Raw genomic sequence first — 27,693 nt, 5'->3', positions numbered from 1 at the left:
CAAGTAATAAAGTCAATTCAATTCAATTCACTCTGGTCAAATCACATTTTGAATAAGGTCCCAGTTTTGGTTTGTTCATTCCGACAATGAATGAATTTTACATTCTGTTGTGTTATGATCACTCTTTCCAAAATGACCTTAGTCATTGAGCACTACAGCATAGAAACAGACTTTTCAGCCTGTCGAGTCCATGCCAAAAGGGCAGTCTGCCAAGTCTCACTGATCTGCACCTGGAGCACAGCCTATCATACCTCTCCCATCGATCTTCTACTGACTAATCCTGTACAATTAAATACGATCATTTGTAAAAATTGTTTATTCTTCCATTGGATCTGGAACATTGTTAGGGGTGTCCTTCAGACAACCTAGCCAACTTGAGCTGTTCAAACTTAAATTAACATTGCTCATGCTTTTAGCAATACCTTTATTATAAGCTCTGCATTCATTGATACTCTGACCAACTGTATAATCACCACCCCAGCAGTGATTATTTTTCTTGGTTATTTCTCATTTCAAAGTTATCAAAGCTAAGTCAGCTCTTTATCCATTTCCTTAATCTTTCTGTGCAGTCAAATACCATAGAAAATGCATTTTCCGGCTTTGGTCGTTTTCCCATTATGTTCTTGTAATGACTGTATGATTATATCTATTTATCTCTGTTCATGCCATCCATTAATCGATTTTGTTATGAATGCTTTGTGCATTCAGATTAAGTGGCTACTTTGAAATAAGTTGCCATAATACCCTTATCATTTTACACACACACTTCTTTTGTGTCACAGGTGGCTTATCATTATCCACAGTATTACCTCTCAACTGGTCTCTTTTTTTACTGTTTCCTCTTACAGAACCTATTCTACTTTATTTATTTTTTTGTTTTCAGTTTAAAGGCCTAAATATAGCATTTTAAATACACTTTTGTAATTTTCCCTTAAAATTTGGAAAAAATATTATTAATGCAGATTAAAATCAGTTTAATCATACAAAATACTTAATTCACATCACCTGTTAATGACTAGTTTCTCAAATCGCTTTTAAACATGCAATTCTATCTTACAGATAGGCTGGTGTGCATAGAGACATATAGTCATAAAGTACTATAACACAGAAACAGGCCCTTCAGCCCATCTAATCCATGCTGGCCTGCTCCTCAGCCTAGCCACACCTACCTGCACCCAAACCATCGCCATCCATACCCCATTCAAACATCATTTAAGTGTTAAAATTGAATCTACATCTAACATTTCCACTGGCTGCTCATTCCACTACCCTCTGAATGAAGCAGGCCTCCTCAGATCCCCATTAAATATTTCATCTTTCATCCTAAACCACTGACGGCTAGCAATCTGTGGTGAAAAGACTGTATTCACTCACCCTATCTATACCTCTCATAATCCTGTGTAAGATCTCCCCTCATTTTCCTGTGCTCTGGTTTCCTAATCTATACAACCTTATCCTTTACAGTGGTCAGTGTTTCATGAAAATTAGAAAAAAAATGTTTAAAACTTGAGACATATCTATTATTATTGTTGTTACTGCACATCAAAGATCCAACTCCATTGCTAAAGCTTACTTTAAGGCATACAAATGAGTGCAGGAAATGGAGATGCTCCAGGATTATAGAATCTCTGTGAGGACACATTGATGTCGTGTGCATCCTGGGACTGTTTTCACAAATGATACAGAAGAAATCTAAATCTCAATTAGCACTGAAAGCAATTGTGTTTAAAATTCCACAGTCCTATGCACAAGTTGTACCAATACTAAGCAAACTGTGCTCAAAAGTATGCAACATTATCAAACAGAAGTTCCTGCCCAATACATACAGACGTTAAATGCTTTAGTAAGGGTCTTGTCTAAATTAAGGAGTTAACTGATAATTATATTGTAAATGGACAATTATGGAAGAGTGATGATAACATGATAGAAGTTTGTGCCCAGTTCCTCTTCCAGTAAACAAAAATTCCTTCCCCATCCATCCTCTCTTCTATTCCTCACTCTGGCCTTTTAGCTCTTGCAATTTGCCTATCGTCACAATAGGTGAACGGCAGATGCAACCTCAATGGCTCTCAATATGGCTTTACACCACCTGGACAACACAAACACCTACCTCAGGATGCTGTTCATTAACTATAGCTCAGCATTTAATACCATCATTCCCACAATCCTGATTGAGAAGTTGCAGAACCTGGGCCTCTGTACCTCCATCTGTAATTGGAACCTCGACTTCCTAACCAGAAGACCACAGTCTATGCGGATTGCTGATAACATCTCTTCCTCGCTGATGATCAACTCTGGCACATCTCAGGTGTGTGCTTAGCCCACTGCTCTACTCTGTGTACTCATGACTGTGTGGCTAGGCATAGCTCAAACACCACCTACAAATTTGCTGACAATACAACCATTGTTGGTACAATCTCAGGTGGTGACAAGAGGGCGTACAGGAGTGAGATATGCCAACTAGTGGAATAGTGCCTCAGCAACAACCTGGCACTCAATGTCAGTAAGACGAAAGAGCTGATTGTGGACTTCAGGAAGGGTAAGACAAAGGAACACATACCAATCCTCATAGATGAGTGGAGAGAGTGAGCAGCTTCAAGTTCCTGGGTGTCAAGATCTCTGAGGATCTAACCTGGTCCCAACATATTGATGCAGTCATAAAGAAGGCAAGACAGCGGCTATACTTTATTAGCAGTTTAATGTGATTTGGCTTGTCAACAAATACACTCAAAAACTTCTATAATTGTACCGTGGGGAGGATTCTGACAGGCTGCATCACTGTCTGGTATGGAGGGGCTACTGCACAGGACTGAAAGAAGATGCAAAAGGTTGTAAATCTTGTCAGCTCCATCTTGGGCACAAGCCTACAAAGTACCCAAGACATCTTTAGGAAGCGATGTCTCAGAAAGGCAGCGTCCATTACTAAGGACCTCCAACACCCAGGGCATGCCCTTTTCTCACTGTTACCATCACGTAGGAGATACAGAAGCCTGAAGGCACACACTCAGCGATTCAGGAACAGCTTTCCCTCTGCCACCTGATTCCTAAATGAACTTTGAAGCTTTGGGCACTACCTCACTTTTTAAAAAATATACAGTACCTGTATTTCTGTTTTTGCACATTTTTTAATAATCAATTCAATATACGCAATTGATTTACTTGTTTATTACTATTTTTTCTCTCTCTGCTAGATTATGTATTGCATTGAACTGCTGCTGCTAATAAACCTGATTCTGATTCTTCTTCACCTGCCTATCACGTCCCCCGTATTCTTTCTTCTTTCCTTTCTCTTATGGTCCACTCTCCTCTCCCATCAAATTCCTCGCTCTCCAAACCCTTTACCTTTTCCACCCACCCGACTTCACTTATCATCTTCAAGTTATCCTCCTTCCTGTTCACCGCCACCCCCCCCCCCATCTTTTTTTTATTTTGGCATCTTCTCCTTCCTTTCCAGTCCAGAAGAAGGGTCTTTGCCCGAAATATCGACTGTTTGTTTATTTCCATAGATGCTGCCTGACCTGCTGAGTTCCTCTAGCATTTTGTGCGTGCTGCTTTAGACTTTCTCGTGTTTACAGTTAATCTGAAACTAGGATCCTAAACCTTAACAAAGGGAAGTATGAAGATGTGAGAGGAGGCTTGTCTGTGGTTTATTAGAAAAAGAAATAAAGTGAAAAGTCTTCTGGCAAACAGACTTTGAATATAAAAGAAATGTGTAGATTATTGCCAGAGGAAAATTAATTCATTGGTGGAAAGTTTGAAAGTTCTCAGAAAAATCAATAGGCATGAGGTATAGAAGAATTCTACTATTTACCAAGAAATGACAAACAAATCATTAAAAGGACAAGACAACATTTGAGAAGAGATAGGCGAGAAACCTAAAAGAACAAGTTCAGGAACATACAAAAATGTACAAACGACTAGAGGGAACAAATGAGGAAACGGCAGAGACATTAAGCAATTACTTTGTCGTTCCTCAGAGAAGATGATGCAGAAACTGATCAGAACCATGATAGAAACAAGGGTCTTGCAAGAATGAAGAAATTAAGGTAATGTACAAATTTTTTTTAAATACGAGAGGTTAGCGAATTTTGCATTTGATAAATCCTAAGGATGATCTACAGTGCCTATAAAAAGTATTCAACCCCCCCCCCCCTTGGAGATTTTCATGTTTTTTTGTTTTACAATAGTGGTCGCCAACCCGTCCATCGCGATCGACTAGTCAATCTTTGAGACTTTCCCAATAGATCCCAAAAAAAAAGAAAAAAATACTGTTGAGAGATTGCTTCCGGGTTGTGGGGTTTTAGCTCCGTTCTTTCTGCTCAGTGCGCATGTGTGTAGCTCCCCCACACTATGCTGTGTAATTCAGTGGTCCCCAACCACTGGGCCGGGAGGAAACAATATGAGTCAGTTACAACTCTCCTCATTCCCTGTCAGCCCACTGTTGAACTTGAACGCACTCGAGGTCATCAGTCGCCTAAATGCAGTGATAACCTCGCGCCGGGGATCACTGGTTGGCCTCGGGCAGTCAGCGGGAAGTGCCGTCGGTATTGGCCTGGAGCGCTGCCTCTAAACCTGTTCCGCACACCGAATGCTCACGGGGAACCTGGTGCTAAAATAATTTGGGCTCAGCCTTTCATAAGTATCAGAGCAGCTATCTCGCTGCGATCTACTGAAAAAAACTTTCATCGGCCGATAGATCCTACGGTGGGGGGGGGGGAGCGGGCCTGCTCCCTGTTACACTCCTTGCTCGCTCAATTGCTCTCTTCGGACTGCGACCGCCGCCCCCCCCCCCCCCCCTCTGGTACGGGGACCTCTAGCCCTGACCTCGTCCTTTCACCCGACCCACGACCAACCGCACCTGGCCAAGGCATCTGGGGGCGGGTGGGCGGGAGTTTGGAGTTCGGGCCGGGAGGCTGTCAGAGGCAACGTAGCCCTCAAAACTGCTTCAGTACCTTGAGTCCAAGCACCCAGCACTTAAAGACAAACTCGTTGAGTTTTGTGAGCAGCGTGGGATAGAAGTTAAGTGCCGAGAGCCACAAAATTGCGGAATAGAATGGACATAAGGAACCTGCTTTGAGTATCGCTGTATTCCCGTCGTATTTAACACCCCCTCCCCCCCACACCCTGTCGGCCGGTCCACAAGAATATTGTCAATATTAAACCGGACCGCAGTGCATAAAAGGGTGGGTACCCCTGGTGTTCATACATTATTTCTACTTCTGGATTGTGGGGATTTACCTCCGGTCTTTTCTGCCCTGGCGTGCATGCGCGTAACTAATTGCTCTGGGGTCGATCTTGCCTTGAACTGACCGAGGTAGGGGATCTTGGGCTTAAAAAGGTTGGTGACCACTATTTTACAACATTTAATCACAGTGGATTTAATTTGGCTTTTCTTGACACTGATCAACAAAAAAACTCTTTGAGCTAAAGAGAAAATAAATCTCTATAAAGTGATCTAAATTAATTACAAATACAAAACACAAAATAATTGATTGCATAAGTATTCACCGCCTTTAATATGACACATCAAATCATCACTGGTGCAGCCAACAGGCTTTAGAAGTCACATGATTAGTTAAATGAAGATCATCAACATGTGCAGTCAAGGTGTTTCAATTGATTGCAGTAAAAATACACCTGTATCTGGAGGCCCAGCTGCTGGTGAGTCAGTATCCTGGCAAAAGCTACACCATGAAGGCAAAAGAACACTCCAAGCAACTCCACGGAAAGGCTATAGAAAAGCACAAGTTAGGAGACGGATTCAAGAAAATTTCCAAGTCACTGAATATCCCTTGAGTAGTTGAGTTAATCATCAAGAAATGGAAAGAATATGGCACAGCTGTAAATCTGCCTATAGAAGACCATCCTCAAAAACTGAGTGACCGTGCAAGAAGGGGATTAGTGAGGGAGGTTACCAAGAGAGCTGTAACAACTCTGAAGATGTTATAAGTTTCAGTGGCTGAGATTGGAGAGACTATGCATATAACAACTGTTGTCTGGGTGCTTCACCAGTCATAGAATTATGGGGCAGTGGCAAAGGGAAAGGCCACTATTAAAAAAAAACTCACATGAAATCTCAAATAGAGTTTGCCAGAAGGTACATGGAAGACTCTGAAGTCAGCTGGAAGAAAGTTCTATGGTATGATGAAACCAAGTTTGAGCTTTTAGGCCATCAGATTAAATGCTATGTTTAGCGTAAGCCAAACATGGCACATCATCAAAAACACACCATCCCTACCATGAAGCATGCTGGTGGCTGCATCATATTGTGGAGACGCTTCACTGCAGCAGGCCTGGAAGGCTTGTAAAATGAGGGTAAAATGAATGCAGCAAAATTCTGGAGGAAAATTTGATGGCATCCGCAAGAGACTGGAACTTGGGAGATTTGTTTTTTTTAGTAAGACTATGTCTGCAATCATAGAGCCAAAACTACACAGGAATGGCTTAGAACAACAAAGTTAATGTCCTGGAGTGGCCAGACCAAGTCAGAGTACAGATCTCAATCTAACTGAGAATTTGTGGCTGCTCACTCAGAACTCTGATGCAATCTGACGGAATTTGAGCAGTTTTGTAAAGAAAAATAGGGAAAAATTGCGGTGTCCAGATGGGCAAAGCTGATAGAGACCTACCCACACAGACCTAAGGCTGTAATTGCTGCCAAAGGTGCATCTACTAAATGCTGACTTGAAGGGGGTGAATACTTACACAATCAATTATTCTGAGTTTTATATTTGTAATTAATTTAGATCACTTTGTAGAGTTCTGTTTTCAGTTTGACAAGAAAGAGTCTTTGTTGATCAGTGTTAAAAAAGCCAAATTTAATCCTCTGTGATTTAATGTTGTAAAACAATAAAACATGAAAGCTTCTAAGGGAAGTGAATACTTCTTATAGGCATTGTACATTCCAGTGTTTTGAAAGGTGCAGCTACAGAAAGTGGATGCTGTAGTATTCATCTTTCAAAATTATGTAGACACAAGACTTGTGCATTAGAGAGTAAAAAGTACATTCTTGGTATCTGAAAGAGGGGAGAGAATACTAACCTCTCCTTATATTAGTTTCATATTAGTAGTGAGCAAACAGTGGACTCTCTAGTAATAACAGAATGCCCAAAAAGGAATCATTGGATTGAACGGAATCAGCACAGGTTTGTGTAAAGAAAATGAATGATGTTTTATTAATCTATTGGAATTCTTTGAGGATATAACTTGCAAAATAAATATGAGGTGGAGGGAATGAGTGAATGTGCTGTTTACACATTTTCAGGGTTTTTCAGCACAGGTTAAATGTGAATCAAGAAGGTGAGAATACACAAAGAATTGGGAGAAAAATACTGATATGGATTGAGAATTGGATACGGAACAGAAAACAATGAGCAGGAGTAACAAGATATTTCTCAACGTGCTGAGCTTTGACCTTCATATCTTTTCATCATTACATTCATGTCTTATATTCATGTCTATTTTATATTCATAGACGCAGCAGAATCGGATGTTCTGTCAATGGTATGCATTGTTTTCAAAAGTAATGATTATAAAGATGTGGGTCGTGTAAGGATTAGTGCTTGGGCTCAGATTTTCACTATGTACGTCACAGATTTAGTTGTTCAAGAGAGGTGATATGGCCGTCTTAATACTTGCTGTTGAAGAAACCTAGGCAAGTCGCTCCATCACATTATGATTATAATCATCATGTGACAGTGCTGGAGAGCGAGTCTGCTCAAGATGATGTATTGCCTAGCAAGCAAGAAAGCTGTCTTGTGGGTGGTGTTGAGATTCTAGATTGTTACAGCGGCATTCATCCGCGCAAGTGCAGAACAATCTGTCAAATCCTGGCTTTGCTATGCAGATGGTGGAGACGCCTTGGGAATATGCAAGAAGAGAGTTCTACTCATGACTGATTAAAGTGAAATCTTAGGCATGTGCTATCAGAACGACTAATTTATGAAGAAATTACTGATTGTTATACTATCTCTCCTCCCTTTCTTTCTTTCTTAAATACTAATGTCATGAGGTATGGGTTGGTGGATGGGTATGAAATCCTTTTTGCTTTGGAGATGGCAACCTTCAGATATGTACACAATTAATCTTTTTCATCTTTATATTCACAGACACAGCAGAATCGGATGTTCTGTCAATGGTATGCACTGTTTTCAAAAGTGATGATTATAAAGGCACATCTCATCGAATATGAGCCAAATGATGAGGAGTTTGTAAAGTTTACCCTTTTGTCAATGGCAGCTTCCAGTTCTGGTAATCCTGCTTTATCCAACCGGATACCAGGAAATAGATCCTCAGTCAAACTGAGGAAAAGTGGCTCATCTTCATCAATCTAAGAAATAAAGATTTCTTCTATTTAGTCATATTTAAAGTATGTAAGAAATTAGTAAACCATTAAATAATTGTAACTTAGAGCAAACTATACATTTTTTCAAAGTAGAAATTTGCTACTGTCAAAAAGAAATTTTATAAAGAAAACATTGCTGGCACTAAGATTTGTTGATCTGAATTAATTGAGGATTTATAAACATTCTTGTGTAATCAGGTTCATATTAGAAAGGGATATAATTTAATGCACTAGTAGATTTAAGATCTTAATATTCAGTCATCGTCATCTTTCTTTGCCATATTATATAACATGGGCAATCATGGTTTCACGACCATGATTGTCTTTGACAAACTTTTCTTCAGAAGTGGCTTGCCATTGTTTTCTTCTGGGCAGTGTCGTCACAAGATGGGCGACCCCAGCCATTATCAATACTCTTCAGAGATCGTCTGCCTGGCACCAGTGGTTACACGACCATGACTTGTGAGATACGCACCAGTTGCTCAAACAACTATTTACCATCTGCTCCCATGGTTTCACAACACCCTGATTGGGGGGGGGGGGGGGCTCAGCACTCAGCAGGTGCTCCACCTTGCACAAGGTTAAGCTGCAGGATAGTGAGGGGAGGGAGCGCCTTACTCCTCCTTTGGTAGAGACGCATCTCCACCCTGCCACCCAAATATTCAGTATATAAACAAAATCTAAGAACACTTTAATAACTGTGCATTTCTTTTGGACCTGACATCTCCTGAAAATCATATAATTCTAACCAAGACAAATCCTAGGTCAGTTCTAAGTTGTGTGTTGAAGTTAATCTGTTTTCTCACGAACCAGAACCGAATTGTAACTTACAAGTTTAGACAGGTTCATGTCACGAAGTACACGCATAACAATGGTAGACTCTGTATCCTTGGGATTGGCTCGCTTTGTTGCTCCAAGTGTTCGCAACACAGACAGGATGTTACGTAGGCCAAAATCATAATGCACCTAATAGGGGTGAATTATGCAAAGATTCATTTAGGTTATATTATTTTTAAAATGTAGCTTCACTAATTCAGTGGTTATAACAAAAGTCTGCTTGCTGACGAAATGTAGATCAATAAGAAAGTTACAAAACTATATATTATTTGGTCTGCACTTATTTCAGCAGCAATTCCCTGCTGTGTGCCTGGAATTTAGAAATTCACTCTTGTAAGTTTTAAAATCATAAAAATCTGAATTTAAATTATGCAACTACTCAAAAGCTTTCCCAGAACTGTTAATAAAAACTTTTCACAGATTTCAAAATCCACCATATCATCTTTAAAGCAATAATTCTTGCAGCTTTTAGATGCTAGATATATCATAGATTAAGTGGAAACTATAGCTACAGAATAAAATATTTTATTCAACTTTTTGTGAGTAATTGCTCCAGCAGTGTAAATGCTGAACAATACACATCTATCATCTTGTAAATGATGGCAGAATTAAAAGGAAATTCATCTTGAAAATCTCTCAAGGCTTTTAATGGCCAATTCAGATGTGGAAGGCTTAAGTTAAGTTATACACAGCCGTTATAACAGATGCTGCTCGGAGGTTAATAAATTAGAATGTAGTACACAAAAACAGACACATGTCATTAGACAATGTGATAAACCACAATTTAACCCTTTAATTTTGTTTCAATTGAGGATGTTATTGACAAGTGCATGCATATGATCAGATGTGCATAAACCTGTTTTGAAAGTTGCTCCTCGCATAACTTGTATAGGGTGAAGAACTTCCTGGCAAGAGTTACGTTGTCAATAAATCCACAACTCGCAAGCTTGACGCGAATAATTATCTGACGATCTGGTACCATCATTGCAACGGAGCGGAAGTTAACCTTCAGATTCTCAGGCAGTTCTTGGCGCCCAGCATAGCCAGGGTTCTACAAATTTAAAAGTATATTTCAGAAACCCAACAATCTCTCCTGATATTAGATCAATCCAAATAAGAAATATAATTTTCATTATTCTTATCCAGTATTTATATGGCCAAAGCAACATATACGGAATGCTGGAGTAACTCAGCAAATTAGGCAGCATCTACGGAAATGAATAAACAGTTGATGTTTCAGGCCGAGACCCTTCTTCAAGCCTGGAAAGATGCCAGAACAAAAAGATGGAGGGAGGGGTAACAGCATAGCTAGAAGGCAACAGGTAAAGCCAGGTGGGTGGGAAAGATAGGGGGTTGCAGAGGAAGACAGCTGATTGGAGGGGAGAGTGGACCATAGGAGAGAGGGAGGAGGGGGGGATCCGGGGGAGGTGATAGGCAGGTAAGAGGCCAAAGTGGGGAATAGAAGGAGAGGGAGATTTTTTTTTTACTGAAGGGAGAAATTGATACTGATGCCATCAGTTTGGATGCTAACCCTAATGGAATATAGGGTGTTGCTCCTAGACCAACATGTTAGAATGTGAACGGGTATGGGAATTACAATGTTTGGCCACTGGGAAGTTCCACTTCTGGCAGAATGAAGCGGAGGTACTCAATGAAGCAGTCCACCAATTTATGACGGTCTCACCAATGTACACAAAATGTTGGAGGAACTTGGAAAGTCAGACAGCATCAATGGAAATGAATACACACACATACTGCTAGCCAAAAAACCTTACTGCTGCCATAGTAATTGGATCAATTAGTTGAAACCACTATTATTAAAAGACTCAGTAATTAAAATGCAACTATTAACAGTATATTATTCACGTCAAACCATACATTACTATTGTCCACAAAGTTCTACAGCAAATAAAGGATTGAAAATCAAAGAGGAAGGAATGAGTTAATAACAGGTCAGCAGCATGAATGGATGAATATTCCAGGCTGATATCGAGACAAAAGCTTTTGGAAAGTAGTTCAGACCAAAGAAGTAACATAATATCATACTGAAGGGTGTAAGTGAAGGCTAACTCCAAACTAGAACAAGCAGGAAAGATGAAATTACATACTCAGACTGAGGCTAGTTAGATAAAAAAAAACCTCAGGTTAGTATGGAAGCATGATGCATTAGAATGAGCTTAAGCTTGTTACTTGGAGGCTAAAAGTCAGAGAAACCTGAAAGAAAAGGTTAATAACACCATTATTTCTGTAAAACAGCAGCATTTGAGAGATTAAGCTTTATAAGAAACTGACCCAGCAGAGAACTGCCATGGCAACGGCAGGTCAAGACATTCTTTTTGTGATAATGCATCAGAGATACATGAAAATAATAATAAAACAAGCACAAGTAAACACTACACCACAGACATTCATCCAGAATCTTTTTCATCACTGACTGAATGTTTTTGCAGTGCTCCTCAGTTTGAAGATCTGATTTTTTTCAACGAACATTATAAACAAAATACAGCAATCAGAAAATTTTCAAAAACATCGACTTGCTATGTTTCAAGTACAGAGGGTTTTGTGCATGAAGTACAAATTTTTAGCAGACATATAACTCAAGAAGTTATGTAGCCAAGTGGCATATTGGTCTTTATAGCAAGGTGCTTAAATCAAAAAATAAGGAGGTATTGTTAGAAGTACATGGGGTACTGGTGAAGCCACATCAGGGTTATCATGCAGAGATTTGGTCCTCTTTTAGTTAAAGTGAGATATACTAGCAGTGAAAGCAAAATGCTGGAGGAACTCAGTAGGTCAGGCAGCATCTGTGGAAAGGATTAAACCGTCAACATTTTGGGCCAAGAGCCTTCATCAGGTCAAAGACGGGCCTTGACTGCCACACTTGCATACAGTGGCATGCAAAAGTTTGGGCACTCCGGTCAAAATTTCTGTTATTGTGTATAGCTAAGCAAATAAAAGATGACCAGATTTCCAAAAGGGATAAAGTTAAAGATGACATATTTCTTTAATATTTAAGCAATATCTTTAATATTTCCATATTTTACAGTTTCAAAATAAGGAAAAGGGCCCGAAGTAAAAGTTTGGGCACCCTGCATGGTCAGTATTTAGTAACACCCCATTTGGCAAGTATCACAGCTTGTAATCACTTTCTGTAGCCAGCTAAGAGTCTTTCAATTCTTGTTTGGGGGATTTTCGCCCATTCTTCCTTGCAAAAGGCTTCTAGTATGTCAACAAAATAGAGAGAGTACAGAGAGATGTCAACAAAATAGAGAGTGTACAGAGAAGATTTACTAGAATGTTACCTGGGTTTCAGCACTTAAGTTACAGGGAAAGGTTGAACAAGTTAGGTCTTTATTCTTTGGAGCATGAAGGTTGAGGGAGGACTTGATAGAGGTATTTAAAATTATGAGGGATAGATAGAGTTGACGTGGATAGGCTTTTTCCATTGAAAGTAGGGGAGATTCAAACAAGAGGACATGAGTTGAGAGTTAGGGGGACAAAAGCTTAAGGGTAACACAAGGAGAAATTTCTTTACTCAGAGGGTGGTAGCTGTGTGGAACGAGCTTCCAGTAGAAGTGGTAGAGGGAGGTTCGGTATTGTCATTTAAAATAAAATTGGATAGGTATATGGACAGGAAAGGAATGGAGGGTTATGGGCTGAGTGCGGGCCGGTGGAACTAGGTGAGAGTAAGCATTCGGCACGGACTAGAAGGGCCAAGATGGCCTGTTTCCATGCTGTAATTGTTATATGGTTATATAGTTCTGTGAGATTCTTGGGCCATCTTGCATGCACTGCTCTTTTGAGGTTTATCCACAGATTTTCAATGATGATTAGGTCGGGAGACTATGAGGGCCATGGCAAAACCTTCAGCTTGTGCTTCTTGAGGTAGTCCATTGTGGATTTTGAGGTGTGTTTAGAATAATTACCCTGTTGTAGAAGCCACCCTCTTTTCATCTTCAGCTTTTTTTTTTACAGATGGTATGATGTTTGCTTCCAGAATTTGCTGGTATTTAATTGAATTCATTCTTCCCTCTACCAGTGAAATGTTCCTCGTGCCACTGGCTGCAACACAAGCCCAAAGCATGATCGATCCATCCTCGTGCCTAACAGTTGGAGAGGTGTTCTTTTCATCCTTTTCTTTTCTTTTTTTTTTCCTTTTCTGCATCCTTTTTTCTCCAAATGTACTTTGTGGCCAAAGAGCTCTATTTTAACTTCACCAGTCCACGGGACTTGTTTCCAAAATGCATCAGACTTATTTAGATGTTTTGTGATATCATTCTGGAGGAACGTTGTCTCATTTTTTAACTGCATTGCATTTGTGGTTTCTAAATGATGATAAACTGAAACTGAACTGAACTGAACTTTGCAGGCTTCTGACACTGAATTTTGTGGTGAGAATGCAAGAAAGGTTTTCTTCTGATGACTCTTCCATGAAGTTTATCTTTGTGCAGATGTCGCTGCACAGTAGAACAGTGCACCACCACTCCAGAGTCTGCTAAATCTTCCTGAAGGTCTTTTGCAGTCAAACGGGGGTTTTGATTTGCCTTTCTAGCAATTTTGCGAGCAATTCTCTTGGAAAGTTTTCTTGGTCTTCCAGACCTCAACTTGACCTCCACCATTCCTGTTAAATGCCATTCCTTATTACATTACGAATTGAGGAACCCTCAAAAAGCTTTGCTACCTTCTTATAGCCTTCGCCTGCTTTGTGGCATTATTTACTTTCATTTTCAAAGTGCTAGGCAGCTGCTTAGAGGAGCCCATGGCTGCTGATTGTTGGGACAAGGTTTGAGGAGTCAGGGTAATTATAAAGCTTTGAAATTTGCATCACCTGGCCTTTCCTAACAATGACTATGAACAAGGCATAGCCCTAACAAGCTAATTAAGGTCTGAGACCTTGGTAAAAGTTATCTGAGAGCTCAAATCTCTCGGGGTGCCCAAACTTCTGTATGGTGCTCCTTTTCTTTTTTTCACTCTAAAATTGTACAAAACAAAAATAGTACACTAATCTTGCTTAAAATGTTGAAAAGAATGTTTCATCTTTAACCTTATGACTTTTGGAGATCAGTTCATCTTCTACTCACTTAACTATTCACAGTAACAGAAATTTTGACCAGGTGTGCCCAAACTTTTGCATGCCACTGTACATGGATTAATTACTGCATATTGAATATATTCAATTAGTATAATGAGGCAATGAGCAAGCACACTATGGTTTAAAGCAAAGCTGTTAATTCACTGCTTGCTCAAGTGTTTTTACAAACCATTTTATCACACTCTTGCTTTTCACAAACCGAATTTTACTTACCATTGTGAGGAATATGCCAAATTCAGGATTCATTTCCACAGAATCTCCATCTGCAAATATGAAGTTTTTCTTGCGTTCCTTCTTGCACGTCAAAACTATTGCGATCTGCTGCGCGGCCACTGACAGAACTGGTAGGTCAATACGGTTGAACTCATCAAAGCAACCCCAGGATCCAGACTGTGCTAGGCCTATGGGAACAACAACTCATTGTAGTCAAAGTACACATACTACCTTGAGATCAATTTTTTTTGCATGCATTTATGGGAAAGCAAATAAATACAATCGAATTTATGGAAAGAATTATACATAAAGAAGGATAAACAATTGCAAGAGAAGACAAATTGTACAAATAAATAAATAATAGTGGGGCCCTGAATTGTAGAATTCTTGAAAATGAGTTTGTAGGTTGTGGAATCTATTCACAACTAAAGCGTTGAATATAGCAAATGGACTTTCTCAACAGATGAAATTATTCATTTCCTTTCACAAGACTATTTATATAATACTTCACAGTGAAGATTGTTAACCTAGTTACAGGCTACAAATGTAAATGCAAATTTCTTTTTACACCTGAAAACAGGTGCAGACAAAATACAAGACAAGCTAACATACAAGATAAATACCATATGTACCAGTTTCCTAAAGGCACATTGCATGCTCCAAGCAATATGCACATCTTTGCTCTAATGTTCCAGGGAAAATTTGCTTGCACAGTTTCACTTGCACAGGAAAAATACATCTTAAGCTTTGAAATTGTCTGCTTACTGTTCAAGTTGCTTGCATAACATTTAAGCATTTGCAGATTCCAGCATGAAAAAAATCAAAATCAACTTCTTTTTCCCTCAGATAATAGTATGACACCAATCACCATTATGAAACTTCATCTTAAGCATCAAGAGGGCAAGGACTGCCTACGCAGAAAAAATTCAGAGACTCCTCTCTGATAACGATCCCTGGTATATGTATCTGGGCATCAACAGCATTACTGACTATGCAAGGGAAAACAGTGTCAAACAGCGTTGATGATACCAATATAGTATTCCCCGATGCTCAAAACAACTTCTGTGCACAGCCATCTTCAACACTTCCAGGCTGCTGTCCCCACATGCTTTAAATCAACCTCCATCTTCCCCATCCCAAAGAACTCTACACCTTTAGACATAAATGACTAACCCCCCCCCCCCCCCCAGTGGTAGTGACACCGATCATCATGAAGTGTTTTGAATCACTGATAATGGCACATACTATATTAAAAACCCCACTCCTGCCGCATTGGACATGCATCAATATGCTTACTGACAGGACCACTCTATAACAGATGCCATAGCATCAGTCATGCACCCAGCCCTAACATACCTAGAAGACAAGGACACATGTCAGAATGTTGTTTCAAGATCTCAGCTCAGCATTCAACACTATTGTCCCACAGACCTTGGAGAAAAAACTCCTACTACTTGGTCTAAACTCACCACTGGGTGTTGGACTTCTTTAAAAAAAAACAGATCTCAGATAGTCAGGATGCACAACTGCTCTCCTCCCCATCAACCTCGATACAGGTACCCCTCCGGGCCCTGTGCTAAGCCCATTGCTGTAAACTCGGCTCACATATGATTGCACTGTCAACTACCCAAGCAATCATATCACTAAGACTGCCGATAACAGAGCAGTGGTAGGGTTTATCACCAATACCCATGGGGGCGGGCTGACAGAGAGGAGGAGGGAAAGCCTGAGGCCTTGTGCCAGGCAAACAGCCTCTTCCTTAATGATGACAAGACAAACGAGATGGTCAACAACTTTGGAAGAACTCGTACCACTTTACATCAATGGCACAACAGTGGAAACTGCAATCAGTTTCAAACTCCTGGGAGTGCACATCACACACAACCTCTCATGGCCCCAGAACATATCCTACACAGTCAAGAAAGCTCACCGACACCTCTACTTTTTGAGGCGGCTAAGAAGAGCTGATCTTTGCACATCCATACTACAATTGCACAGGATCCTAACATCTGCATCACTGCTTGATGCAGAAGCTGCACTACAGGAAGGCTTTTCAATGAGTAGTCAAAACTGCCCAACGCATCACTGGTACCAGCCTACCTTCAACAAGGATATACATACAGAAAGGTGCTAGAAAAGGGCTGGTAACATCAATGCCCCCTGCTCACGGACCCCTTGCCCCACTCCCATCAGAGAGGAGGTCACATAGCATCCACACCAGAGCAACCAGACTCAAAAAGTTATTTTTGCCAAGCAGTAAGGCTGATCAACACTAGTGTCACTTTATGGACGTACCATCAATCTATCTATATAAGCTATTTTATGTATTCATTTTTTATTGTGTGTGTTTTTATTATTATTATTATGCTCTTTATCGCTTGTGTTTGTCTTTGTGTGGCATCAGATCCAGAATAACAATTATTTTGTTCTCCTTGCACTTGTGTACAGGAAATGACATCAAACCATCTTGAACCTTATTCAAAATAGTAAATAAGGCCCAAAGACTGAGAAATACTAGTCTGCATCAAGACCAAAACAATAAATAATAGCCAACATACAAACAGAAACTTAGTAGATCAGGTAGCAGCTGTGAAGAAAGCAATAAAGGTTTCAAGTTAACAACCTTTCATTTGAAGAAAGTTTTACTGTCTTGAAGATTGCCCCTCCACATATGCTGGCTGACCTGCTGTGCATTTCCAGTCTGTGTTGCGGATTTTATTTCAGATATCCAGCACCAACAACATTCCACTTTTCAAATGACTACATTAAGTAACAAGATTTTCTACGTCTTATTCAGTCTTTTTGGATGAAGGATGGTTATGTAGGTCATTCCAAGCTCTTCCCAAAGATGTGACTGGAGATGACTGACACATCTGTAAGCTGATGAGCATTCACTGAGCTTCTGATGAATGGAGTCAAGCTTCTCAATACCATCCTGAATGCTCCTTCTCCACATAGAATACTCATGGACAGGGATTCCCAATAGCTAGTGGAGATGTTGCATCAGACTGGAGCCTGAATTAGAGATCTTGCATTCTAAGGCAACACGAGTGAATTTGCAGATGCTGGAAATAAATGAAAACACAAAATGCTGACAGAACTCAGCAGGCCAGACAGCATCTATGGGAGGAGGTAGCCACAATGTTTCGGACCAAAACCCTTCATCAGGAGTGAAGAAACACGGGATGGTCAAGGGGGGATAAGAAGTGGGGGAAGGAATGAAGTAGAGAGCTGGAAAGTGATAGGCTGGAGGGAAATGGGCTGGGGAAGGTGAAGAATTATAGGAAATAAAAGAGAAAGAAAGGTAGGGCTGGGGGGGGGGGTGGGGGGAGATTATAGTGAGGGGGGAAAAAGACAGAAAGAGAACCAGATAAAATTATAGATAGGGATGGGGTTACCATACCCACCATCCTAGGCCCCAGACAGTCCTTTCAGGTGAGGCACCACTTCACCTGCGAGTCCACTGGGGTGATATACTGCATCCGGTTCCCCCGATGTGGCCATTTACACATTGGGGAGACCGGCCACAGACTGGGAGACCGTTTCGCCAAACACCGGGGCTCAGTCCTCCAGCAGTGGCGGGATCTCCCTGTGGCCACACACTTCAATTCCACAGACCACTCCCACTCCGACATGTCTGTCCATGGCCTCCTCTACCGTCAAGATGAGGCCACACGCAGGTGGTGGAGCAATACCTTATCTCCCGCCTAGATAGGCTCCTACCTGCCGGCATTAACATTCAACTCACAGACCTCCGTTGATAACCCCTGCACCCCCCCCCCCCACCTCATTCTTATCTATAATTTTAGTCTGGTTCTCTTTCTCTGTCTTTTTCCCCCCTCACTATAATCTCCCCCCAGCCCTACCTTTCTTTCTCTTTTATTTCCCACCTTCCCCCAGCCCATTTCCCTCCAGCCTATCACTTCCCAGCTCTCTAATTCATCCCTCCCCCCCACTTATTATCCCCCCTTGACCATCCCACGTTACTTCACTCCTGATGAAGGGTTTCGGCCCGAAACGTCGTCACTACTTCCTCCTGCAGATGCTGTCTGGCCTGCTGAGTTCTGCCAGCGTTTTGGGGTTTTTAGATCTTGCATTCTGTTGCTTTGCGAGAAGCTCGATGCCTAAATTTTGTAGCTTGGCTGCCATCTAGTGGCGAATTAGAGAAGAGCACCTATCTGCTCTTGGGCATACGTGAAGATGGAGCGGGTGGAAAAGAGAAACATTTAGAAGTCGTCTAATCAAAAAATAACATACAAAAATAAAAAATATTGCATAACTATAATACAAATAAGTACATATTTATATTTATTCTGTCACCTTTAAAGATTCTGCCAAGTCCCCTAAAATCCATTTGATCCGAGCAGTTGAAGACCACCACGTATTTCCCAAGGCACCTTCCCATGTCTTTGGTAGTTTCGGTCTTCCCTGTCCCTGCTGGTCCAGCAGGTGCTCCTCCCATGTTCATTCCAAGTGCCTGAGCTAGAGTTATGTAACATCTAAATGAAACAAAATAGCACAAGTGCATGATAAAAGGAATTAACTTGTTTAATAGCTCATCAGAAATTTAACAAGAACACAATAGTCACGGGATTTGTGAAATCCAGTCTCTCGTAATGAGCTGAGCGAATGACCTCAATTTAGAAACCAATGAGTTACTGAGACATTGTATTACTGACAAAAATTCAGCATGACACCACTAAAAATGCTCTATTCAAACAGTGCTCCTCATCTTATGGGATCCTACTCAATACAAAATTAGTTACATGTAAAGCAAAAAAAAGTGATCATGTTGGAAATCTGAAATGAAAGCAGAAATAGTCAGCAAATCTAGCAACATTTGCACAGTAACAGAAATCAATCACTTTTCCTAATTAGTACTTCATATGTCCACGTGAAAGATGATTGTTCTTAAAAGTAAGCTGCTGTGTGCTATGAAACATGATCTTGAAACGATTAAGTGCCATCTGAATACTCGTGGGGGTGAGTTGATGCCGATTCTTTAGACAGGTTCCGTGGTTTTCTTTGTTTTGTGGCTGTCCGCGGGGAAGGCAAATCTCAGGGTTGTATACTGCATATACTGCATACATATTTCGATTGTAAATGTACTTTGAATCTTTGAAATTACACAAAGTCCTGGAAATACCCAGCAGGATAAGTACAAATCAAACATCACTAAAGAAACTCTACAATATGTAGAGCCAATTGATGACAAACTGTTAATCAGCTACAAGGAGTACTCCAACGATTCACCAAAGTTCATCTGACACTACCTCCAAAACGTGAAACCTAAAGAAGGGTTCTTATTCTGTCAAAGGGTATCAGACTTAAATGCAGAGCTCGGTTTCTCTTTCCACTAATGATATCTAACCTCCAAGTTTTTTTGCTTTTATTTCTGACCTCCATGACATGAATCATTTGCCATTAGGATACAAGGGAACAGCAAACACACGGACAACCAAGTCCAACTCCCTGATGATTCCAAAATAATTTCTCAGTTGCTTCAGTGTCACTAAATCCAAATCTAGGACCTTCTTGCCCAACAAACTGTCAGCAGCTTACCAGCACATTATCCACGGGAATTAGGGAGGCAAGCATTATCAACAACACCCACCTGTCAAGAATTAAATAAGTTTAATAAACATAGCAGTGTGAAGCTTTCCAGTTCCCACCTGTCAGTAAGTGGTGTTATAACCAATCTGTCTGTGCAGCCCAGGAACTCATTCTGATATACAAATCCAACGTCTGTAATATTGATCAGCATTTTGTCGGAGTCCTCATTAAAATAAAATCTGCATTGTTTCAGCCATTCAAAATCGGTACAGCTTCTGATGTGCAGGCGACACTGCAAAAGAAAGATATTTCAGAAACCGCAAGTTGTTCTTAACTACTGTCTTTAACTCTTAAATGAAGAAAATAATAAGGGTCATTAAAATAGTGTTACAATTATGATGGGGCCATTCTTGGTTGCCTCGGTGTGTTTGGAAATAGATTTTTCAGGAAAGAAGTATCTGTGTGCATTAGCTATGAATTACACTGATTTCCCCAGAAATGTACATGAAGAAAGAGAAGCAGTTTATAAGTATGTCACATCTGCTGTAGTCAACTAGCACTCTCATCAAAGAACTTGAAATCCTTCCCCAGGACTGCCCTGATTAGTTCCTCCTTTCCTCCTCTAAGGCTCATGAGGTGAATCACCATGTCCCTGAGCCCCTCAGTTCCAGCTATTTTTTTTAAGGTAATTACCTTCAAATTGTATTTTTACCCCAACTCTGCAACTGAGTTCTTTCAATATTGTCACAGCCCTGCAACTTAAGTTCAACAGTCAACATGCAACTATCCAACAAACTCCCAGACATATGATTATCCTTAAAAATTGCAACTGCAAGACATATTCCTGTTGCAAGCATCTGCTTTCTTCTGTATTGGTCACAATAAATGTTAATAAGATAACTGTATTATGTCAACTCATACATCTACAGAATACCTTCTTTATCAGTTAATATTATTTTATGAGGGGTGATTGATAAGTTCGTGGCCTACATTAGGAGTCAGTTTTGGAAAACCTAGCACATTTATTTTTCAACATAGTCCCCTCCTACATTTACACACTTAGCCTAGCAGTCATGGAACACACAGACCTTGGACCTCCAGAAAGTGCCCACAGCAGGGGTGGTTGATAGGTTTGTGGCTTAAGTTAGAAGGGGATAAGTTATTAACTTCAAACTTTCTGCATAATCACTCAAACAGTTGAACTGCATGTGCATGTAACCAGAGCTGTATAACTCATCTCCTGATTTACTGATAACTACACAGCCTACAGACTCTCACAGCTACCTGGACTATTCCTCTTTCCACCCTGTCTCTTGCAAAAATGCCATCCCCTTCTCCCAATTCCTCCGTCTCCGCCGCATCTGCTCTCAGGATGAGGCTTTTCATTCCAGGACGAAGGAGATGTCTTCCTTTTTTAAACAAAGGGGCTCCCCTTCTTCCACTATCAACTCTGCTCTCAAACGCATCTCTCCCATTTCCCGCACATCTGCCCTCACCCCATCCACCTGCCACCCCACTCGGGATAGGGTTCCCCTTGTCCTCACCTACCACCCCACCAGCCTCCAGGTCCAACGTATAATTCTCCATAACTTCCGCCACCTCCAACGGGATCCCACTACCAAGCACATATTTCCCTCCCCCCTTTCTGCTTTCCACAGGGATCGCTCCCTACGTGACTCCATTGCTCCATTGTTCATTCATCCCCCCCCCCCCACCATCCCTTCCCACCAATCTCCCTCCTGGCACTTATCCTTGTAAGTGGAACAAGTGCTACACCTGCCCTTACACTTCCTCCCTCACCACCATTCAGGGCCCCAGACAGTCCTTCCAGATGAGGCGACACTTCACCTGTGAGTCGGCTGGTGTGGTGTACTGCGTCTGGTGCTCCCGGTGTGGCCTTCTATGTATTGGTGAGACCCGACACAGACTGGGAGACCATTTCGCTGAACACCTACTCTCTGTCTGCCAGAGAAAGCAGGATCTCCCAGTGGCCACACATTTTAATTCCACATCCCATTCCCATTCTGATATGTCTATCCATGGCCTCCTCTACTGTCAAGATGAAGCAACACTCAGGTTGGTGGAACAACACCTTATATACCGGCTGGGTAGCCTCCAACCTGATGGCAGGAACATTGACTTCAATAACTTCCGTTAATGCCCCTCCTCCCCCCATCCCTGATATATTTAGTTTTTTACCCCCCCCTCCTCTTTTTTTTCTCTCTCTCTGCCCATCACTCTGTCTGTTCTCCATTTCCCTCTGGTGCTCCCTTCCCCCTTTCTTTCTCCCTAGATCTCCCGTCCCATGATCCTTTCCCTTCTCCAGCTCTGTATCACTTTTGCCAATCACCTTTCCAGCTCTTAGCTTCACCCCACCCCTTCCGGTCTTCTCCTTTCATTTTGCATTTCCCCCTCCCCCTCCTACTTTCAAATCTCTTACTATCTTTCCTTTTGGTTAGTCCTGATGAAGGGTCTCGGCCCGAAACGTCGACAGTGTTCCTCCCTATAGATGCTGTGTTCCACCAGCATTTTGTGCCTGTTGCTTGAATTTCCAGCATCTGCAGATTTCCTCGTGATAACTCATCTCGTTCTACCTTAGGCCACAAACATATCAACCACACTGTGGACACCTTTCTGGAGGTCCAAGATCCGTATGCTTCCACCACCGCTGGACTAAGTGTGTAAATGTAGGAGGGGACTGTGTTGAAAAATAAAATGTGCTGGGATTTCTAAAACTGACTCCTTCTACCTTAGGCCACGAACTTATCAATCAGCCTTCGTATGTGCTATATGTAATATATACACTGTGTTCTGCACATTGGACCCTAAGGAACATTGTTTTGTCTAGCTGAATACCTGCGTGCATCTGATAAAAATAATCTTCAACTTTTTCAATCAGACAAGGGAATCCTTCAGCTGAGTGTCACATCAGGGCTGAGATTTCCAGTGGGGGCTCAACATGCACAAAGAAGAGACCAAATAAAGTTCACGGAGTACCAAATTTGGGCTTTTAGGGACTTAAGAATATAAGAACTAGGAGCAGGAGTAGGCCACCTGGCTCGTCGATCCTGCTCCGCCATTCAATAACATTCAAAGTATTAAAAATAACCGAATAACAGTTTTGAAGATTTTTGACGTAAACTCCAAAAAAAGATTTGGCGGAGAATGGTATAAGCTTTCAAATCTTGAAAACTTTAACCTTTTTTTTAGGCATTCAATTAAACAAGGAACATCTGCAAGCAATGTTTCCATAGAAAGGATAATTTAAAACTGGATATTTGGACAGGAATAAGCTGTATATACTATTGCAATCAAAAACTTCAAGGGTGAGTTAAATTGATTGTTGTTTAATAGTGGTGCTTATAATGTTGATAAGAGGTAGATCGGGAGCTATCTACATCAGCCAGTATCTTATCAATAAACAAAGCAGACTCAAACAGCTTAATAACCAATTTCTGTTTGTACAATCTTCACCATCAAGCTAAGGAGGTCAAGACCATCTACAATTAATTTAATATTATTTTAATGTAGATTAATATTCCAACAAAAATAACTTTACAGAACCCAAGAAAATATTGTCTTCATGAGTTAGAAATATGCAGGATTATAAAAGTATATTGTAAAATATTACAAAAATTACTTCAAATTGTACTGAACAAGAGATTTGGCAGATGCAGGAAATCTTCAGCATCATATGCAAGTGCTGGGGAAACTCAGCAAGTCAGGCAGCATACATAGAGGGAAATGAAGTGTTTTAAACAGTATGTTGTTTTGATACTCAAAATAATTCAATTTCCAAATGTGTGCACTTTCTGAAATAAAGAATAAATAATAGATTAAACTGGACAACCACTGCTGCTGAATTCTTTTGTTCTCCATCAGTGTTTAAAGACTCATCACATAGGATTTTGATAATCCCACATTTTTCAAAACCTTTAACCAAACAAAATGTAATTATTATGTGTTAATAGAGAGACACATTGTTTAACATATTTCCTACCAAGTCATCAAAGATATCTCGCTGGTGCACATGGACGGTGATAAGCGTCTCATATTTCACACGCTCTACAACGCTCAAGTCCTTCGTTGTCATGTCGATTAAGGTATTCAGCAATTCCAAGAATGATTGGTTGGTCTGTTGCATGATCTTTCGGTCATACTTGGCATTGGTTAATGCTTCTTCAGAATCTCGTGTCCAAATCATTTGAATTCCAAGCAACCCAACCTTTCAAAATAAAAAAAAAAGCTGTAGATTGCTGTAATCAGACATCAATAGCATTTTTATACAATATAAAATTCTAAAGTCAGAAATATGCCAGCCAGCTTACTTTTAAGCATACATTTAAATATGAGCCACTTTGTTCTTGGAACAATAGAAAATTGTTATTTTACCTTGAGTAAAACCCTATTTTCACATACAACAGAATTAACTATTATGAGACTCAAAATTCAACCTGCATTTAGTGCAAATTTGCTGATCAACCTGTTTAGAAATAGTGCCCAATTTCTAATCATACTTCCAAAAGGAAATTGTAAAAACACAACATAAAAATAAACACATTGGAATAAATCCTAACAAAATATCAATGGGTTCTTGCTTAAATTACTTTTCCAATACAAATTCTGCAGGAAAGGAAAAACTAACAAATGTCTTGAAATGTTGCAGGTACCAAGCCTATATTCCAAATGCAATAAACAAAGAATACCGTGCAACATTTTAATTAAAAGTACACTATACCTGTGCTGGATAATAATTAAGGAACTCAATCAGTTGGAAGGCAGTGTCCTGAATGCTCATAGATGCAGAACGGATGACCAGATGGAGAGATTTCTGAGATTCCAACAGTAAAGCATTTAGCCAGATTTCTACATTTCCCTCTGCCATAACAGGTTTGTCCAGTTCAATCGTTTCCCCCTCACGTGAAGAGACAGCCAAAATACAATCATAGACCTGTTAATAAAGACAAACTGACTCTGTCACGTCCAACTTGCTAGATAACCCTATGCCAAGCCTTAATTTAAATTCAGCTCAACAACTCTTATTAGCTCAGTAAGGTAATAGTTCAGAAATAATGGATTTCAAATTGTGTAGCTCACTGGAGCTTAGCTACTGTCCTAAGGCTCAATTCTATTCTCAGTGAGGTGTAAGATCCTATTTCCTAAGACCTGAATGCATATGCAAATTGGAGCTTGCTAAATTTTCAGTTCATTTGGACGAATAAACAGGACCTCAACAGACTCAATTGACCACTTGGTATAAAGTTCCTTGACCTTCCCATGTATATTGTCTCAAATATGACCAAAAAAAAAGGAAATTAAGCTTAATATTTCTTTTTACATTGAATCATGAACATATAACTTCAGCTCCTTGATTCTTCACCTTACCCGGTCAAGGAAGCTGACCGTTTTGATGTTATCAAAGACGTTCAGCAGGTGTGCTTGAATGGTATGGGAATCTGAAGCCTGACCAAGGATTTCAAGGAGTGCTGGATCAGATACAAAAAAGAACCGAGGAAAAAGCAGCCTTTTCTTTTCAAGATACCTGTTAAGTGGAAGATAAAGCAATAGCCAATAAGCAAAGTGATACCAAACCAGAACTAAAACATTTCAGCTGCTCTGCCCAAATGTGGGGATCAAAACTGAATACATTTTAGCTCAGCCACAGAAAACCAACAGAAATGCTTTGCAAGCGTTTTGATTTTAAGAACAGAAATTTAAGTGAAATAATGTTACTGGTGTCATAGAGCAAAAGCTATGGACACACTAACCAAACTAAACTTGCAAAATTACAACTAAACACCATAATTTAAGTGTTTCAGACATTTTAAAGAACTAAGTCAGGCTTTGAAGTTAAAAATCTAGCCTGAATCATTATCACAGAAACAGTTCTGCCTATAACAGCTCAGACGATGGCAGCTCAGTATGTTAAAGACTTACCCTGTCAAGGACTTCTGACAGATTTCCAGCTGTTCCAGTAAATGTGGTAAAAGTTGCTCCATGGTTTCATCACCTACACAGCAATACACTACATTTGGGGTTTCATGAGCCCGAGTCATGATCTTCACCCAAGATTTATCAATGTTTGAAAAACGTTTGGCTTCCTTGAGTCAAAGAAGAATGACAATGGGAAAAAAAAAATCAATGACAAAATAGCAAGTTAGTAAGTCTGCCGCCTTGTTATCCATGTCACTGGAATTCCTCCATCATCTTCTCTCGTTCATGATATATAAAATCATTGAAACTTACCTTCCAATTGTCCAATGTCCTCCCTTCAGATTTATTATTGCAATTTGACATTTTTGATCTTTCTATGCTTGACACAATAGTTCGGTGCTGCTTATTTCTCATCTGATTTTAAAGCCTTATACACACTTTATTTCTGCCTCTTATTACTCACCAAAATGATGATTAAATTGATCATTCGGTTTATCACCGTCACATGCACGGCGTGGTAGGTAAGCAGGACATGAGCAATATAGTTCTAAAGGTTCTTCAAAGGGAGCTAATCTACATTTTGAGAGCATCCTAAGCTACCTTTAGACAGTCATCTGAATGTTTACAAAAGTACCTGCATCCCCTGTGATGCACTCCAATGGTAATTAAAATGCTTCATGTCCAGTCTAAACTCAAATAAACAGAACAACAGTTATCATTTCCCATCAGTATGGTAGACATTAATCTGACAGATCAATTTCTGCCCTTTGCAGATATCTTTATAAAAATAAAATTATATTTGAACAGAAAGATATATCTTTATTATACTGTACATTGAAAGAAACTGATGTCAACTGATAAAAAATGTTTATAATTAACAACCAACTCATTTGAAATTACATTATGATAGGAGTGCATAATTAATTTGTTACTTATCAGTGAACCCAGGACAATCAAGTAGCACATTAACGTGACAGAGTAAGAGACCTACTCTGCCACAAAGAATAACTAAAGATCGCAAGTGATCAATTATAAATTCTCCTCAAAGAACAGCTTGAGGAGAAAAAAAATGCAGACATTGAAAAGCATAAATAAAAATGGAAACTAGTGTTAACATTCATCAGGTCATACAGCATCTGTCAAGAGCAAGACAGTTAACATTTCAGTTATGATACACTTCCTCAACCATCAGGCTGTTGAACCAAAGGGGATAACTTCATTTGCCCCATCACTGAAATGTTCTGACAACCTATGGGTTCACTTTTATTTAGTGTTATTGTTTCTATTTTTTTTCTCTTTCTTTTCGTACTTTCACAGCTTGTTTTTTATTTTGCACCTTGGTTGTGGTCTGCCCTGTTGGGTGTGATCTTTCATTGATTCTATTTACCATTATCACCTGCAAGAAAATAAATCCCTGATTTGTATATGGTGACATACATGTACTTTGATTTAAAAAAAATTACTTCAAACTTCAAAAAATAGATTATTTTTAGGTAACAGACAAGAGAGTGGGATAGGAAGAATGGAGGGCATATCTATATAGGGTGAGGCCAGATAAGCCAATGACACAGTTAAGATCAGATTAAGTTTTTTGTCTGTATGATCTGTTGCTACTATGGGACATAATCACAGTCCAAACTACACAAATAAACAGCTGAGCTAAAAGGGTCAATTCTGAGACAAACAGAAAGAGTGAACTAGCTGAAAATATACAGTTCAA

At 40.1% G+C, this 27,693-nt stretch overlaps 1 protein-coding gene across 1 annotated transcript in view; it reads right to left on the bottom strand.

Annotated features, from left to right (window-relative positions):
• The window catches only part of dnah5 (dynein, axonemal, heavy chain 5), a 231,373-nt gene that overhangs the window by 103,255 nt on the left and 100,425 nt on the right, over positions 1–27,693 (bottom strand). Inside the window, exons 31-40 of the mRNA XM_059945127.1 lie at positions 25,977–26,140; positions 25,425–25,581; positions 24,778–24,990; positions 24,040–24,264; positions 20,159–20,331; positions 18,807–18,985; positions 14,487–14,674; positions 10,038–10,232; positions 9,176–9,310; positions 8,222–8,329 (exon numbers count right to left, since the gene is read on the bottom strand). Of these exons, the coding sequence (XP_059801110.1) occupies positions 8,222–8,329; positions 9,176–9,310; positions 10,038–10,232; positions 14,487–14,674; positions 18,807–18,985; positions 20,159–20,331; positions 24,040–24,264; positions 24,778–24,990; positions 25,425–25,581; positions 25,977–26,140 (1,737 nt within the window). The remainder of the gene's footprint in view (positions 1–8,221; positions 8,330–9,175; positions 9,311–10,037; positions 10,233–14,486; positions 14,675–18,806; positions 18,986–20,158; positions 20,332–24,039; positions 24,265–24,777; positions 24,991–25,424; positions 25,582–25,976; positions 26,141–27,693) is intronic.

The sequence above is a fragment of the Hypanus sabinus genome, chromosome 20 (genome assembly GCF_030144855.1).
Source record: "Hypanus sabinus isolate sHypSab1 chromosome 20, sHypSab1.hap1, whole genome shotgun sequence".
In the NCBI taxonomy this organism is placed as follows: domain Eukaryota; kingdom Metazoa; phylum Chordata; class Chondrichthyes; order Myliobatiformes; family Dasyatidae; genus Hypanus; species Hypanus sabinus.
The sequence above is the reverse complement of the archived record's forward strand: the minus strand, read 5'-3'. Positions and strand labels throughout refer to the sequence as shown.